Source organism: Dermacentor andersoni, chromosome 6, assembly GCF_023375885.2.
Source record: "Dermacentor andersoni chromosome 6, qqDerAnde1_hic_scaffold, whole genome shotgun sequence".
Lineage (NCBI taxonomy): Eukaryota > Metazoa > Arthropoda > Arachnida > Ixodida > Ixodidae > Dermacentor > Dermacentor andersoni.
The window spans coordinates 70,838,335-70,856,661 of NC_092819.1; the positions used below are offsets into that span (position 1 = coordinate 70,838,335).

An 18,327-nucleotide genomic window follows, 5' to 3' on the forward strand; every position below is an offset into this window, starting at 1 on the left:
ACATAGGAGTGGCTGGGCTGATACATGAGAGCCTAAACAAACTACTTTCTCATCGCATGGATTTTGGACAAATCAGTAGTTCAGAGAGCGGCATGGAAGCACAGTAATTGACCTGTATAAAGGTCACTTAAATGCCATCACCCTCTTAATAAGCTGCCTTGTGAATCTTGCAGCACATTGCTATATTCAGGAGAGCCGAACATTTTGACCAGAACATTTTCAGGAATAATGTGGAGCCCCAAGTGCCTCTTTATGCTAGTAAAATCAGATAGCTTGTGTTCTTTCGAATCGTGCTGCACTTGGAACCTCCCAATCTGAGGGCAAACAACAAATTTGTGCTCTCATCATCCGTTGTTATGTAAATTGAATATGAAAGTAAAGACCCCTATAAACTGTTGGTGAATTCACTGCTTCTCCCGCACTCACACAAATCCTAGGCAAACGCCATACGTATGAGTAAATGATGTTCGCCATACTAGCTTATATATGATGTTCCAATATGCCTACGTAACCCAAAATTTACTCACAAGCTCTAGTCACCATTTTACCTATGTTGCAGCAAAATTTTGCAGACATTTAGCAACTTTTTCATCTCACTTTATCGACACCCTTAAAGAAATTATGGCAACGCTGACTACAAGCCACACTTCTTCATCAAGTGATCTGCCGTACTCACCGTGAAGAACAGTTTATTGAACAAACAAATATTGCAGACAGACACTATCAACATTTCTAGCTCACCAGCACCATGTTCGCACAAGGCTTCATTCTAAAGGTTGTCATTATGCATGACGAATGTTTTGCAGCCTCTCTCGTATTTTAAAGTGGATGCGAGTGTCTGTGAGGTGATACATCCGGCAAAATTCAACAATAGAGCCATTTTTGACTTATTGCTAGGTTCGCTCTTGCAAACATTTATGCAGGCGATAATTAGCTATTTTGCAGCTACATTTCCTTAATATAGATTTGCTGAATCTATCGAGGAAGATTCTTACGCGAGCACTGTCCTCTTTTTACCTTTCTCCTAACTGACACTACTGAAAAAGAACTAGTGTTCTCAACAACGCTCAACGATTACTCAACATCTGTTTTCTCGCAGACATCCCTTTTTGTATACAAGGATTCCTTCATGCGGCCATTCATTGAAGACTTTTAGGGGTGCCTACACTAGTGAGGACTTCCTTGTCATTTTAAACGAGCAAGTAGAACACCAAGCCTCCCATGCTGCCCGTCAGAAAGGCTTCACTGAAGCTTTGGTATCTTGGAAAACTTCCGCTGAACCAGGTGCGCTGGACCTAAGAGCAACATGTTAAAACACGTCAATCTTCCAACAAAAGATACTGGCTTCCCGCATTTTCCGCTCAAGTCCGCGTTTACAATTACGATACTTAATTACGCGCTTTAATTATGAGACAATCGTTTCCCAAACCTTCATGTGAGTTATTCGGGATATGTTGAATACTTTCTTAAAATTTCACTAAAGTTGCCATATGGCCTTTTGCCAATGTTCCTAGTCGATCGGCGTATCTCCAACTTGTGTCTAAAACATCCAATATCACGTTTTGTTCCAGTTCATGCACATCTAGGTGAAGGCGTAAGCGCTTTGCTGCTCGAGGCAATAACGAAGGTCAAAATGGCTTTCGTTATGCTTTGTTAGGCCGAAGACGTAGTTTCCACTAAGTCATTGTTTTAACGTTACTGCTCAGAGTTGCTCGAATTGTTCCCTCGGATACTGCAACGAATGAACCTCGTTAAGTTACAGAAACATAGATCGCGAAGAAAGCAGAGACCGCACAAAACGTTAAGTGATGTGCACCGGTAATCGAAGTTTTCTTTATCAAAAATCACCCCTAACTTACTATATGCTTCCTCGGATTGAACTAATATCTGTTTTTGTTTTATTTGATTTTACTAGAAGGAATGACGATGCAGTTGTTTGCTTCCTTTCATATTCCTATAGCCTAATTTTCACTTCAATCTCCTTTTTTTGCTTATATTAAGTTGTTAAGCTCAGGTGTGCAGCCGTAAGAGCTATGACGGCATATAAGATATGGTGAACCCGCTGACGTTTTCTTGATATAATGGGTAGAATGGAACAAACAATATTTTTAATGTACTGCATGTGCTTTGGAGATTGTTGTGTAGTCCACGCAATATATTTTCCCGCCACAAAGCACCTTTGAGGCATTCTAATCAAACATGTGACTTAACTCGAGAGCTACGTATATTTTATAAATATTTCCTCTGTTGCAGATTCTGCCCTACTATATTAACACATACTTGGTGCACATACCCGGTTTTCTAGGCCTATTTCTTGCTGGAGTCGTCTGTGCTGCCACAAGGTATGACGGGTGTATTTCCTAATTTTCGTTATTCCCAATTTTTATTCCCGATTATTCCCATTTTTTTCATGAATTATTATCAAATGCTACAAAACTGTGTGGCTTCGGCGCTGCATTTTGCGGTCATACAGCATAAAATCTTGGAGGACGCTTAAGCTTCGCCTTTAACAGTGGAACGCGATGGCACTCAAAAGTCTCTGACTGCTTCTTCCGCTTCCCGGCAACTGCGACTTATGTAGCCGTGGTGTTTACTGTGAAACACTGGCGGTGAACGCTAAGCTCGAAGACGAGCTTTCTGGTAGAAAAGCGGCCTCTTGCGTGGGCCGATTCCGGAGTTTGTGCAAAGCTTAATTTAGTGCAAAAGGTAGTGGAAAGTACATCATTTTCAGGTTTCTGTTATTGTTTTCTGCTTTCAATATTTAAGTATGAAAAGATTTGACATAAAAGGCAAGCGCTGTCGTTGTCTTGTTTCATGACATCTTTTGGTGGGCTGTTATTGTAAAAATTCCGAGGAATAACTTTGTTAAGTATGTAAGAAATGGTATGAGCAACTTTAGTGGTAGAATGGTGTGGCAATATAACCCGCATATACCGCATGCTATAGTAAGGCGTGACATATACATAGGCCTAAATATATACTGAAATGTTAGTTCACGGATTTTCTGTGACACGGGGCCCGTGACACTAGCGTTAAAATTATTTTGCCATGAAAAGTGCTTTTACACGGAAGCTGTTACCTTCCTGTTGGTCGTCATTTTTCGCGTCCGTGTCCGGGGGCATAAATATGGGCCTATCCCTGAGGTAGCGCAATATTGGACCAACCCATGGCGGAGTTGAAGCAGGCTTCAAGTGCTAGGCAAAGTGATGCGAAAAGTGCATAAATTCTTGGCAATCACATGCACAACATACATAACATCATTCGTTTCAATAAAGAACGAGCACAAAACAAGCATCCTAACCACCTAATTGATGATAAGGCGTTCCTGATATAAATGTGAAGCACTTAGCCCTCCCGGCATACGTTTGCCGGTAAAGATTACTGTTGCTCAAGCTGCCGCGGTGACGGCAGCTTGCGACGTGAGGAGTGACGTCACCAGCCATTCGTATGTGAAAGATTCAGCCTAGCAACTAATTTTATTGTTGCAGCACCACTATGGGTAGGCAACGCATAGTTAGGACTCCCGAGCAACAACGTGAATACGAAGAGCGGCAAAGTGAAAAAGAAACGACAATACGATCAGCGGCGGCATGCTGTCATAATTATTACTGGCATTACTATTATTACTCTAAATCACCGTTGCTACGAATACTCCACAGCAATAAAGAATTGCATACCGCCCTCAGCAGTTGTAGGGCTCGTTTTCAACAGGTTCGCTGGACATCCGCTTTCGCTGGGACGGTATGTCGAGTCAATTTTTAACGCGACAGCGTTAAGGGTCCCGTGTTGCAAAAAAAAAATCACACTTCGGCGTCCCGCGTAAGGCGTCGGACATCGAGTCGGCAAAATTATTTTCGAACCAGCCGTACCCCGGCCCTTCATGTGGCGCAAGGAAGCTACTGAAGTAATTGAATTTCTCACACTAAAATACGCAGAAAAATACCTAAGTACGACTTACACACAAGCTACAGACATAATAGCGTCGGAGTGTAATTTGACTATACGAGAAAACATACTTCTGTTACACGAAAGCTCAAAGAAACCCCTTTTCCATCTTTTCACCAGACATAGACCGGCTACGGCGTCCGCCATTTGCGCGCGCCGGCGCGTCAGTATCTCGGTGGCCACGGAGCGCCGCGTCCGGTTCCTTGGAATACCTCCAGATGGCGCTCGCCTCCACCGCATCGCGGCCCACGCAAGAGGCCGCGTTTCTACCAGAAAGCCCATCTTCGCGCATAGCGTTCGCGGCCAGCGTTTCCCGGTAAACGTTACGGTTACATACGCTCCAGTTGCCGGGAAGCGTGAGAAGTAGTCAGGGATCTTTGAATGCTATCGAGTTACACTCTTAAAGGCGAAGCTTAAGCTTCCTCCGTCTTTTTAAATGATTCCATGCTAAGCACAGATAAAGAAATAAAGAAAATCGCTTGACAGAGTAATGCAAATGAAGAAGGCAAGTTTCGGCCTTGCTACATGATGACGAAGTGTTCAAATGTCATGTAGAGGGCGTTCAAAATTAAGCTTTATGGCTTTCTTCAAATTAGGCACTGTGAGGCGCGCGAAGACCGCCTGTGAAAATATGTTATGTGACCAGGGGGACACAAAGTGAAATGATAATTATTGCTGTCAGCAGCCCAATTAACCAAATCAAATGGTGAACATTTGTTGACTGCAGTAAGGGGGTATGTTTGTACTAAAAAGTTAAGAGGCAGTCGTGTTCCTACACAGTACCAATTGGAAGAATTCTTCTAGCGTGTCTGTGCTTCGAGATATCCTACCCGAAATTTTAATTGTCATTCGCATGATTACTCATGTCAGAGAGTTAGGATTGGCGCAAAGCTCCTTCATGATGTGATGCGGCTGTTCCGTGCGGCGTTTAGTCTGACAACGAGGCGGAGGCATTGGCAAGCATAACTGACCCCCTTCCGCTTTCGGCTGGCGAAATAAAAAATCGAAGAACCCGGAACGGCTGTCGTAACACGCGACCGCGCAGCCTGTAACAAGGCAGCAGCTGCCAAGCAGGTAATGGCGCGAGTGGAGAAACCGGAGGGCAGTCTGCGTGCGTAATAGTGACTGGACGAGCGGGCATGGCCCTTGCCTGGGCTACGCAAATAAAGTGACTGCTGATTTCCAGTAAGTTTTGTTGGAATCAAAAGCAACAACTGCACGGCACACCACGCTGTCATATCTCGATTTCGTCAGCCGAGAGGGGAAGGAGAACAGTTATCATCTCCGCCCTGTTGTCAGACTGAACACCGCACGCAACAACCGCGTCACATCGAGGAGGGGCTTTGCGCCGATCCCCACTATCCTGCATGCGTAATCATGCGAACGACAATTAAAATTTGGAGTCGGATATCTCGGGGCACAGACACGCTAGAAGAATTCTTCCAACTGATATTGTGTAGAAACACGACTGACTCTAATTTTAGACTGCAAACATACCCACTTACTGCAGTTAACAAAAGGTTAATTATTCAGTTTTAGTCAATTGAGCTGCTGACAGCGATATTTATCATCTCACGTTGCGTCCCCCTGGCCGCATAATTTATTTGCACAGGTGGTCTTCGCGTGCCTCCCAGTGCCCAACTTTAAGAAAACCATAAAGCTCAATTTTCAACACCCGGTATACTTGGACAAATAGCGTTGTATTAGCAGAATAGCTAGCTTTTACGGCTATTGGGCACTGACCAGTGAGTGGACGGAGTCATAACTCTGGTCAAGGTGTTGCTCTTGTACTATGACTATGGAAAAGGAGTTATGCAAGTCCTGCTATTTTTATTATCAAGTATTCGCAAGCGCTACATGCTATAATTTACGGGTCATTTGTTCTTGTATTGAAATTTTATTATTCTAACGCACAAGTTACTCGACATATCATACTCTGTACACATCGTTCGCGCTTGTTTCCTCGATGCCGTTTGCGATATAGATTGCACTAGAACGCTTGCTCACATTGAAATAACTGTGTATGCTAGTAACAATTATTAAGGTTATGATCTTGTTGAAAGTGTTATGTTATTGGCATTTCCGAATTTTACCTAAGCATAAAACTTGTCGTGGCTTTGAATAACAGAAGGCGATTTTTTTCGCTACCCGGCATCATTTTAGTAAGCGCAACGCACTCAAACGCATTTATGGTTACAAAGCTGTGCTTATGCTAATTTTGGTATTTTTCTTTATCTTCAACTCCTAGCACAATATCTTCGACAATCAATTCTCAGGCGACTATAATATATGTCGACGTCATATCTCCTCACTGCAAGAACGCTGACCAACACGTGTTATGGATTACGCGATGCACAGGTGAGAACAAAGCGTGTATATTCGCCCCCACAAACTTTAACATAGTGTGATGAACTCTTTGACAAACTATTTGTTGCCTAATTCTTTCGATTGAGGGCTACATTTTCTTTTGACTTGCTTTCATCTATGCCACCTGTGCCTTGTACCTGTAAGGCTTGGAGAATTACGAACTGGAAACATTGCAAATGAGATCCAAGACGACGACCCTTACGCGCAGGAATGGCCCTGCCAAGCTCTTGCATTTTGTTACATCACAACTAGGTTCGACTTCAAAAGGATCATATATTTACCAAGTGTGCTGTTATTGGCCTTGCGAAATTTCACAATATTGTGGAATTTTCTAATGGAGGCGATTTGCGCCCGTGAAAAGGGCTATAGCAGCCCTGTGGGCGAATGAGAGGGTACAAGATGACGAACTTCACGATAGCGCCGAATTTGACAATGTCCAGAATGGCCCCCCAAGACTGCTGTTCCATCAAGAAAGCTGGCTCATGCGAATGCGGCACCTTGTTTAAACCAAAGACAGGCGCCCAGAGATTAAGTCCGGTAGTTAGAAAGTGAAATTCTTAGCTCCTAAGTGTGGCGAAGTGAAACCACTGCTCAGATTAGAGAAGCCGCTGGTGAAAACTGTGTCTGACCACCTAGTGCACATCGAAGTAACTGACATGACAGTGTGGAATCAATAGCAACTATGTTTTATTTAGGTAGTTTTAGGGTCGTCTGTCCTCGCCCTCATCATGTTTACGTACCACAAAAGGTCACCAAAACAGACAACTTCTTTTGTCTCTATCAACGACTCAATGTTGCCCCTTACGGGTAAAGGGCAACCATGGAGTCTCAAATGCTTGTGATCAAGGTGCAGCTGACACCCGTAGCATTGCAACTACCGGTAATACTTGAGCATAAGCTTCAAGTACGCTCGTGGTGGTTCCACTTGACTTGCTGAGGCTTCCAGGCTTTTTGTTGGCTCGCAAAGCTACAATGACACATAAGGTGGTCAGGTTATTACCAAGAAAGAACACGTTCTGCCGTGTAACCACCATAAGCTACCAAGGAACGGCAGACACAGAGCGTAAACTTCAAACCCTATAGCTTACGGCTGGAGAGATCTCTTCAGCTGCACAGATACCCAGGCACCATGCGCCACTTCAGGGACTGTACCAGCTAAGAAGCTAAGGGCCAGACCAGTTGCATACATCGCTCGCTCTCCTGCTCTTGCCCAACCACTCACGCCTACGGCTTACCTTGCTCCCAATAACATATATTCAGTATGTGATAGGCCGTTGTCGCTGCACTGAAGAATACGGACGGTTGGTGCTGCATAAAGTTTCGGACATCAGGTTCATCTTACCTTCCTAAAAGGCGTACTGATTTGTGCTACCACATGAATACGATGACTGCTGGATAACAATTACCATTGCTAGCTTATTTTCTTTCCGGCTGCGATGTATACAAACGCATCGTGTATGTCATAGACTGACACGTCTCTCTCAATGATATTCTGCACGACTTCAATCCCGCACCCCCGCCCTAATATACTGTGTTAGGTACCCGACGTAGGGCCTAACCAAGTCAACAAACGTATCGAGGATTATCCCTGCTTTTATAGACAGCATTCTTCAATCCATAAAAAAACATATATGCAATCAAGAAAACTATGAAACCATGTCGCAAGGGCGAACAGAAAAGAATTGCGGTTATAAATGATAATCCATATCATTATTGTCTCGCTCACGATCACAAATAGTACTGCATATATTCAGAAAGTTGATAACCAAGTTAAGTGTGCAGCTTCGACAAGCCAGGACAGCACAATGAGCTCTTTACAAAGTCAATATGAAATGGCCTGAGGCTGCCAGAAAGCCTATTAAAGCCGTTCTAGACCGGCACAGGCACATTTTGCCTGCAACAACGATAAAAACTGGTTTTAGTGAAGGGAAACGCAAACTTTGTTATCAAGTGTTATTATTTTTGGAATTGAACCTTAGAGACGTATAGACAAGAAAACATTTTGGTCTAAATTTTTGTCATCTAGGCTCGGGCGTTCACGGCAAGTTATATATTAAACTTTTTGCAGTTGCATGGTGATATGGCACGTTGCATAGCTATTCTTCTCGCGAAGGTAGATACACGGCGCGCTAATTTTGTCTTGGTTAAATTATTGTGCAATTTTCACCGCATTCGGCAATACAGATTAACCTAGGAAGGCTTTGGTGCTTCAATTTCGTGTGTAATATAAGAAACATTTAGTTCACTTCTGCAATAAGGAAAGCGCATTTTATTGCGAAACATCCTTTGCCTCTGGCCAGGCACTCTACGATGGGTTTTTGTTTTCATGATATTGAAACGGGCAAACAAAGACGCGCACGGAAAACCGAGACAAAACAAGCGCTTGTCGGGCCTTTATTCATGCTTCAATACCACAGATATGCGCCCACTAGCCCCCCTCTGCACCTTTCTGAAGTTCTAGTCTCGCTTCGTTTGGGGGCTTTTCAACAGAAAATTATCTGCGGGATGGTAGGATTTACACCAGCGTTTCACAGCGCAACAGTCCGATGGTCTCCGAATCGGGCCGTTAACGCTGCACCTTGCGACAGTCCTTCCCATGCGCAACCCTATAGCGTTTAGATGGTGTTGCCGCTTGTGTCACGAAGCCTGCTGCTTGCGTGCTTGATCTCAAAGGCCATGCATTGCCTAGCGCATAGAAACGTTCGTTCTATTCGTAAGAAAGCACGCATGTGTCTCTCGTTACTGCCTCGTGGCAGGTGGCGCTTTGAAACTCTATGTGACATTGCACCGCCATCGGGATCGGTCCAGTTTTCACAGTGATTGGGCACCTTCCTCAATGGCCCAGGTAGTGACGGAACAGGTTTGTAATGTTTCATCGCTAGTGTAGAATTAATGGGTCGTTGCACGCTCTCGCCTCGCCGTTGTCGACACACTCACGCTGGCGTGACATGCTTAGTTGCTCGTCTCACGTGGGCATTCTGTGCCATCGGATAACACTTTGCAAAACCACAAACAATGCTGGATAGCCGGTTACGAGCAAAATTATTGGCATAACATTGATGTCCAAACCATGTGGGATGGGGATAAGCTCTCGCCCTTAATTTTTATTTACGTATAAGCAACATTTACGAGCACAGATAACTATAATGCGTTTATTTTTTTGCGGCACATGCTAGAAGTTTCCGTATTGGCCACCTTAGGACACCGTACCAGCAATTAATGCGGACGAACTCCCCAAATGTAGAACGTGCACGCGCAAGTGCTGAACAATCACACTTAATAGGAAATACAGTCCCAAGTGCACATTCTAACATACACAGGATTTATAAAGAACAGTTTACACAGCTACTTCTGACTTTGCAACTATAGTGTTTTAGTAGTATTTGTTTATTGCATTGTGATAAACTTTTGCACGGTTATAATTATTGGTGCAGTTGGTTAAGGAATCTTTAACTGATATAACTGTCTCCATAGTATGGGTGTCGATGTTTAATATCAATGAACGAGTGAAATTCACTTTCTTATTACTGCAAAGTGCTGTTGCGAAATACCTTCTTTTTAAGATCTGTGACGTATGTTTCTAGGAAAGGGCGGCTTTGCAAATTGCCTTAAGTTTTACCAGCTGTAACATATGTATGTAGTGTCATGTAATGGAATTTGGTAGGCTTAGGTCAAGCTGACAACATATTCTTGCACAGAGGACCGTAAGCGTATGAATTCTTAACTGAACTGATTTCTATACAACTTAACATAACTCGTTTCACAGTCCTAATTTTAGGCGTCATCATGACCGTTTACAGTACCCTCTGCGTATACATGGGATCTTTGACAAGGGTGAGTACGGCAATCTCAAATTCATTTCATGTCGTCCTGTCTTACATCGTCAGAGAAACTAGTTCCGTTTCTTTCTGATTTTGGGTTTTACACGCAAGATTACTCCACTCATCAGATTTACAGAAGGAAAGCAGACGTGCGAAAGAAGCAAGGACGAGATGAGTACAGAGGACTGGTACCAGCCGTGTGCATTTGTCTAGTCCTTATTTCTTTCGCTAATCTGTTTTGCATCTGAGTTATGAACCAATTCGCCCAAGAAAATGTTTTATCATATTGCGATTGTCGCTTTTTGTCTTCCTTCATTTTTATAATATACAGACTGTGAAATGTAGACACCCTATTTCAATAACGCAAAAAAATGCCTAAAATCGAAAGACGTGCTACAAGAACACCGATAACAAAGACGTTACCACTATGGCTGCTTGTGGTGGGAACTGTACGTATGATGAACTAAAAGAATACGAAAGTACAGAAAAGAGCCGTCATGCGTAGTCGACCTTAACGAATTATAAGTGAGCCTAAATACATTCAATGTCTGTTTTTATAGGCGCTGTACGAAGGTCTCCAATACGCACCAGGTACAATAAACGCTTCATCTCCAATATCGTATAGTTCAAGCCATTATGATATACGCCGCAGTCGAAGAGGAAATATGTGGGGGGACGCGACTCTCTTCAACGGTAGTTTCCGCGGAGACCTCAAGATACCTGCAACTTTGCAAACCCTATGGTGAAACTATGCAATGCAGACACAGGCGGGTATATTCGCGTAACTGCACATTACGCTTCAAGGTCGCAGCAAATTTTTCCTACTGCGTTCCTCGCAATTCGGCATTCGAGTGAAATAATTAAATTTTGGAGAAGTGGCTCGCTCCAACACATTCTGCGAAGCATCATACAATGCCCGACCGGACGGGTTTCCGTCAAAACCTCGACTTCATCATACAATGTCTGTTTCGTGCTGTGTCTCGAAACCTCCAACCAAGAGTAGAGAGGATAAGAAACCAGCCATGCGTAGGTGCTGTGCACATGGTAAGCTATCCTCAAAGAAACCGTGAATAAAGCTAAAGGAATAGTACGAGCTGGACGTTTATCGGCAGTTTCACGAAGCTGACGATACCAGCGTGTTGGTGCTCTCAACGGCAGGCAGCACGAGCCTGCGCCATGTTCCGAGAAAAAAAAGAATAATTTATGGCGTAATAGTTTGTATCTTCTTGCACGGCCTTCTGACGCGACCCCAAATGCGTAAGCAACCATCTCTTATACAACCATTTTATTTTTCTCTCCTCTAGCTGTTTATAATGGTGTACGCTTCGATCACAGCGCCTTTTGTGGGGTTATGTCTGTTGGCTGCCCTGTTTCCTTTCGTTCATTCTAAGGTACGTAGTCTTCCTTCATGTTCAGAGCTTCTATTTCACCTAATCGCAGTAGACATAACAACAGCTTTCACTGAATATGCAGGCTACCTAAATGCCGAACGCTGTTCCCGTTTCAGCACTACTTGAGAATCGTAATGTAGGGATGCTATGGTATTAAAAACGCAAGCTAAATCATTGAGTTCTCAACCTATTTAATGAGTATAATAATAGTAGATACGGAGCTAATAACCAAATAAGAATGTCAAAGATACCTTCTTCTCTCTCCCTAATTTATTTGAGTGCATCCGCCCTAACAATCCAATGAAATATGCAAGATAAAGGTTAATGTACAAGCGAGTGGAGTGTTACGTTAATCCAAATACCAAATTTTACTCCGTGACGAGTAGCAGTGTCGCCTACTTTTTGTTCGAAAGGCCGAAAAATACTACCTCGGTGTCGCTGAAAGTCTGAAAGTGAATCTAGCTTGCGTGCAAACATTCGCAGGGTGCCGGAGTTGCGACATCTGTCACAGCAGCATTCCAACTTTGGCACATGACACAAGTAATACGAATCGGAAAAACGCCTCCGAGAATGCCCGTGTCACTGGATTACTGTCCCGGAAATCATACTTCAGACACCACATCGTCGAACACCAGCCCCGTTTTGGAAAGCAACGAGTAGGTACAATACCGCCACGGTGTCGTGACGGTGTAGAACACAGTAGCGAAAACTATGAATCACGAAAGTAACTCCTTATTGGACGAACCTGCGCTCATGAAAAACAAGCGACAGCCGAGCACAACGATAGCGGCGAGCACAGTCAGTGGTCGTCGAAACTCTGGTAAACGAGTGAAGCGCGTGGGCTTTTATGCATGGCTCGTCGAAGGTTCCAGCGTAATCGCTGCTGCCTTCAAGAATGCTGCACAATTCTCGTAGCGCATCCAATCAGATTGCGCAAGGGTCGGTGAAAACGGACAACGGATACAGCAATCAATAACACGAGGAACTTCTGACGTAAGCAGGCGTGGCTGCACCAAGCGATGGCGTTTAACATTTGTTAACTGGTCAAAACAGGTCGCCGGAGAAAGGTGAATAAGTGCACGTGTCAATACGAACAACAGTTTGTATTTTCATCAAACGGCTCAGGCAATTCCCGTGTGCGCCTGCTCCTATGTTTCAGCTGTTCCTGACCATTGGCCCGTTCCAAAAGATGGATACTTGCCCTATCAGTAAATGCGAAATTCCCCATTGCCGGGTATTCTTGAACGACTGAGTGGAGTACATTCTTCTTCTCATCAACATGAAAACGAAGCAAGGAGTGCACACCACGGCTTCCGACAAAGAGTCTAAGATGGCCTCAGCGTATTTTCTATGTGACGCCGCACTAATTGAGTTCAAAAGAGAAAGTAACAGGTACGCCTATAGAAACAGCTTCTAAGGGAAAAGGCGTCAGGCTGGCACAACAGAATTATGCGAAAACCGTTCCTCAACAATTTGTCTTGGGCCTGTCGGCGGCTTAGTTACAGACACTGTCATAACCGTGGAACGAATAGCAGGTACTCTGGGAACCAAATCAGACTAATCTTTTACTAAAATTCAAGTGCACCACAAGCGGAGGTTATTAAAATATTGAAAATACTATCGCAAAAAAAAAAAGAAAACCTCTATAAGGGTGTGTCAATATAGTCTACATACTGAACCGCCTTGTCTCACATTCTCAATGACGATTGCTTGCAAATTACACCACAGAGTTCGTTCTTGCTGCTGCTGCAGTAATTAAGGAGTTCACAGCGAAGACATTTTCAAGCCGTTGTGGTCTGCACGTGGCTGGTAGGCTGTAAGCGTCGTGTACAGAGATATCGCTTGATCACTACCTGCGGGCGATGTGTGGCTAAGTCGCTGTCCCTGCAGCTTAAGAAAAAAATACACTGGGCCTGCTGCCAACGCGACTCCGACGAAAACCTCTCGGGCTCCATCAAACATTTGCTTCAGTGGCCGCGGTGGGCAGTAAATCAACGTTGATCGCGATGCGGATTGCTGGCGAGTTAGCTTAGCAATGCCTTCAAAGTTATCAGTCGAGGAGGATCCATGGTCTTCAGAAAGCCACGTGCATATTACATAAACTAGGAGTAACAAACATGAAAAGTCACGGGCCACATCTGAACAATAAGTCAATGAATGACAATCAGGCACACTCACCAAATGTCACGAACGTGACGCGAATGGCACAAAATATACCCAGTAAACACCTTCATGCGAAGGCACAGTGCCGGACACACGAATAGTGCAAACCCGAGCGAACCACTTGCAACACCTCGGCTTCCTCACTGTTTCGAGCAAAGTCGTCTTTTCAGCAGGTCATTAACAATATTGGTGTTTAGCACAGAATCCCCCACCATCCCTCACCAGAGCAGGATTGGCCACCCTGGTGCAGTAGTTGGCCACAACCTCCCATATGAACACAACAATCAAACCCCGGCCCTCAGTCCCCAGCAGCTGCGAAGCAACTGACCACGGCGGCGGTCAAACCTCTAACGCAGAAGAGGGTGCTAAACATCCCTGGATCCGGACAGTCCGCCATTGGAATCTGAACCCGGCAACGTTTAACGCTAGAACGTTATCTAGTGAGGCGAGTCTAGCAGTGCTATTGGAGGAAGTAGAGGGCAGTAAATGGGATATAATAGGGCTCAGTGAAGTTAGGAGGACAAATGAAGCATATACAGTGCTAAAAAGCGGGCACGTCCAGTGCTACCGGGGCTTAGCGGAGAGGCGAGAACTGGGAGTCGGATTCCTGATCAATCAGAATATAGCTGGTAACGTACAGGAATTCTATATCAATAATGAGAGGGTGGCAAGTCTTGTTGTGAACCTTAATAAGAGGCACAAATTGAAGGTCGTACAGGTGTACGCCCCTACATCCAGTCATGATGACCAGGAAGTCGAAAGCTTCTATGAAGATGTGGAATCGGCGATAGGTAAGGTCAAAACAAAATACACTGTACTGATGAGCGACTTCAACGCCAAGGTAGGCAAGAAGCAGGCTGGAGACAAGGCAGTGGGGGAATATGGCATAGGCACTACGAATAGCGGGAAAGAGCTATTAGTAGACTTTGCAGAACAGAATAAGATGCGGATAACGAATACCTTCTTCCGCAAGCGAGATAGCCGAAAGTGGACGTGGAGGAGCCCGAATGGCGAGACTAGAAATGAAATAGACTTTATGCTCTGCGCTCACCTGGCATCAGACAAGATGTGCACGTGCTCGGCAAGGTGCGCTGCAGTGACCATAGGATGGTAAGAACTCGAATTAGCCTAGACTTGAGTAGGGAACGGAAGAAACTGCTACATAAGAAGCCGATCAATGAGTTAGCGGTAAGAGGGAAAATAGAGGAATTCCAGATGAAGCTACAGAACAGGTATTCGGCTTTAACTCAGGAAGAGAACCTTAGTGTTGAAGCAATGAACGACAATCTTATGGGCATCATTAAGGAGTCTGCAATAGAAGTCGGTGGCAACTCCGTTAGACAGCATACCAGTAAGCTATCGCAGGAGAAGAAAGATCTGATCAAGAAACGCCAATGTATGAAAGCCTCTAAACCTACAGAATAGAACTGGCAGAACTTTCCAAGTTATTCAACAAGCGTAAGACAGCTGGAAAACAGGAAGACAGCGTAAGACAGGAAATATAATATTGATAGAATTGAACACGCGCTCAGGAACGGAGGAAACCTAAAAGCAGTCAAGAAGAAGCTAGGAATAGGCAAGAATCAGATGTATACGTTAAGAGACAAAGCCGGCAATATCAATACTATTATGGATGAGATCGTTCAAGTGGTTGAGGAGTTCTATAGAGATTTATACAGTACTAGTGGCACCCTCGACGATAATGAAAGAGAGAATAGTCTAGAGGAATTTGAAATCCCACAAGTAACGCCGGAAGAAGTAAAGAAAGCCTTGGGAGCTATGCAAAGGGGGGAAGGCAGCTGGGGAGGATGAGGTAACAGCAGATTTGTTGAAGGATGGTGGGCAATCTTGGAAAAACGCTAACATAATGCTTATCCATAAGAAAGGGGACGCCAGAGACTTCAAAAATTATAGACAAATCAGCTTATTGTCCGTTGCCTACAACGTATTTACTAAGGTAATTGCAAATAAAATCAGGAACACCTTAAACTTCCGTCAAGCAAAGGACCAGGCAGGATTCCGTAAAGGCTACTCAACAATAGACAATATTCACGCTATCAATCAGGCGATAGAGAAATGTGCGGAATATAACCAGCCCTTATATATAGCTTTCGTTGATTACGAGAAAGCGTTTAATTCAGTCGAAACCTCAGCAGTCATGGAGGCATTGCGGAATCAGGGTGTATACGAGCCGTATGTAAAAATACTGAAATATCTATAGCGGCTCCACAGCCACCGTAGTCCTCCATAAAGAAAACAACCAAATCCCAATAAAGAAAGGCGTCAGGCACGGAGATACGATCTCTCCAATGTTATTTACAGCGTGTTTACAGGAGGCATTCAGAGACCTGGATTGGGAAGAATTGGGGATAAGAGGTAATGGAGAATACCTTAGTAACTTGCGATTCGCTGATGATATTGGCTTGCTTAGTAACTCAAGGGACCAACTGCAATGCAAGCTCACTGACCTGTAGAGGCAAAGCCGAAGGGTGGGTCTAAAAATTAATCAGCAGAAAACTAAAGCAATCTTTAACAGTCTCGGAAGAGAACAGCAGTTTACGATAGGTAGTGAGGCACTGGAAGTGGTAAGGGAATACATCTACTTAGGAGAGGTAGTGACTGCGGATCCGAATCATGCGACTGAAATAATCAGAAGAATAAGAATGAGCTGGGGTGTGTTTGGCAGGCATTCTCAGATCATAAACAGCAGGTTGCCATTATACCTCAAGAGAAAAGTATATAACAGCTGTGTCTTACCAGTACTCAAGTACGGGGCAGAAACCTGGAGGCTTACGAAAAGGGTTCTACTTAAATTGAGGACGAAGCAACGAGCTATGGAAAGAAGAATGATAGCTGTAACTTTAAGGGATAAGAAAAGAGCAGATTGGGTGAGGGAACAAACGCGAGTTAATGATATCTTAGTTGAAATCAAGAAAAAGAAATGGGCAGGGGCATGACATGTAATGAGGAGGGAAGATAACCGGTGGTCATTAAGGGTTACGGACTGGATTCCAAGGGAAGGGAAGCGTAGCAGAGGGCGGCAGAAAATTAGGTGAGCGGATGAGATTTAGAAGTTTGCAGGGACATCATGGCCACACTTAGTACATGACCGGGGTAGTTGGAGAAGTGTGGGAGAGGCCTTTGCCCTGCAGTGGGCGTAACCAGGCAGATGATGATGATGAGCAACACAGAACAGACCGAAGAAGCGGGTGGTTTGGGGGACAGTGACACCCTGGCACTGTTCTACAAACTGCCAAACTGACGCCTGGCAGATGACACCCATCAAACGCCGTTCATAAAGACTAGAACGAAACAAAATATAAACCTTTGGAAACTGTAAGAGGATAAGGAAGACAAAGAATAACGGGGTCCGCGTCCTGAATTGGCAGTCTCACAATGGAAGACGGCGTATTGCCCGGTTTCGGGTTAATTTTGACCACGTGGGGTTATGTTATGCAATCCGCCACCATCGGAACGCGGCCGCGCAGCCGGGAAACATGCCTTTCACGCATCCGTGCTCAGCAGCATTACACCATAGTCACGGAGGCACAGCGGCTGCTACCAAGGCAACAGGTTTTATAGAGTATTAGTAATAACGCTCTGTGTGTTCCCTCGCATACCACACTGCACATATACGTTCTGTCGCATTTCGCGTGTTTCTAACTCGGAGGCTCCCAGCTACATGGAAAAACATGAATCGTTTTTCTCTACAACCGGTGCACCATATTTGATGAGGTTTGTCGCATTTAAAGGAAAAAGTCAAGATCTAGTGACTCTTTGTTGTGAATTTTCGATTCATGTCGTGAATTTAGTCGTCCACGTAAGTCAACGCAGTTAGGCCCGAGCCAAAGCTTGCTCCTAAGAAGGCGGCCTCAGAATTTGCGCGAAAGACGCCGCCCGCACTGGCGTACGCAGCACAGTGCAGTGGCTACAAACAAGTGCCATGGCACAGCCGCCACTAAAAACAAAAAAATCAAGAAAGAAAGTTCGCTGCGCGCACACGTTCGCGTGCTCGTTTTTGTCGAGACGGCACGAGCACTCCCACGTGACTCTACTCCACCAATAGGGACGCGCAGATCTCATCGCCTGCCCTCGCTGGAGAGCTATGGTGGACAGATAAAAGAATGTCGCTTCCTTTAGTTTCATTGAGGTGGCTTAGTGGCCGCAGTATCAGCTTCAGAAGCCGAGTTAAGCAAACGCTTATAGGTTAGCACAATGATGTTGCGATTTCAGCATCTTGTACCCTAAGATACACGATCCATTCTTGCGTGTATCGAAAATACAGATACTGATACCCGTTTTGCCAGGTGCGTCGTGATACAGATACAAGCCACGCAGTGAGTATCTAGGATAGGAACTAAGATAAATGTATCTTCGATAATGGCCAGCAGTGCTCTTAAGTGAAAGGCCTCACTAGCAGAAAAACGTGCGCGGCAGAGCACCCGTGGCAAGCCTGCACAACCACTCTGGTTACTCTTTATGCGTGTAAGTGGCTGAATCTGTTGGGTTTCCCACAAAATTTACAATATGCAAATCCAGCGCTTGTGGTGGGACCCGCAAGTACGCAAATGTAGCTAGCACGAGAATGATGGCAGTACACGAATTCGCCCTAACCTCGTCCTTCTGGCTTCAAATGGCCT

General features: G+C 44.6%; 1 protein-coding gene across 4 annotated transcripts in view; it reads left to right on the top strand.

The window, feature by feature from the left end:
• Nucleotides 1–18,327, top strand: part of LOC126522950 (sodium-coupled monocarboxylate transporter 2-like) — a 28,425-nt gene that overhangs the window by 6,878 nt on the left and 3,220 nt on the right. For 2 of the 4 annotated variants that reach the window (XM_055066379.2, XM_055066378.2), the window contains 6 exons: nt 2,254–2,342; nt 4,066–4,261; nt 6,194–6,303; nt 10,079–10,146; nt 11,438–11,524; nt 12,008–12,180. In XM_055066379.2, coding sequence (XP_054922354.1) covers nt 4,164–4,261; nt 6,194–6,303; nt 10,079–10,146; nt 11,438–11,524; nt 12,008–12,180 — 536 coding nt within the window. In that variant the 5' untranslated portion in view covers nt 2,254–2,342; nt 4,066–4,163. The remainder of the gene's footprint in view (nt 1–2,253; nt 2,343–4,065; nt 4,262–6,193; nt 6,304–10,078; nt 10,147–11,437; nt 11,525–12,007; nt 12,181–18,327) is intronic. The other 2 variants (XM_055066380.2, XM_055066377.2) reach the window with 2 other exon arrangements.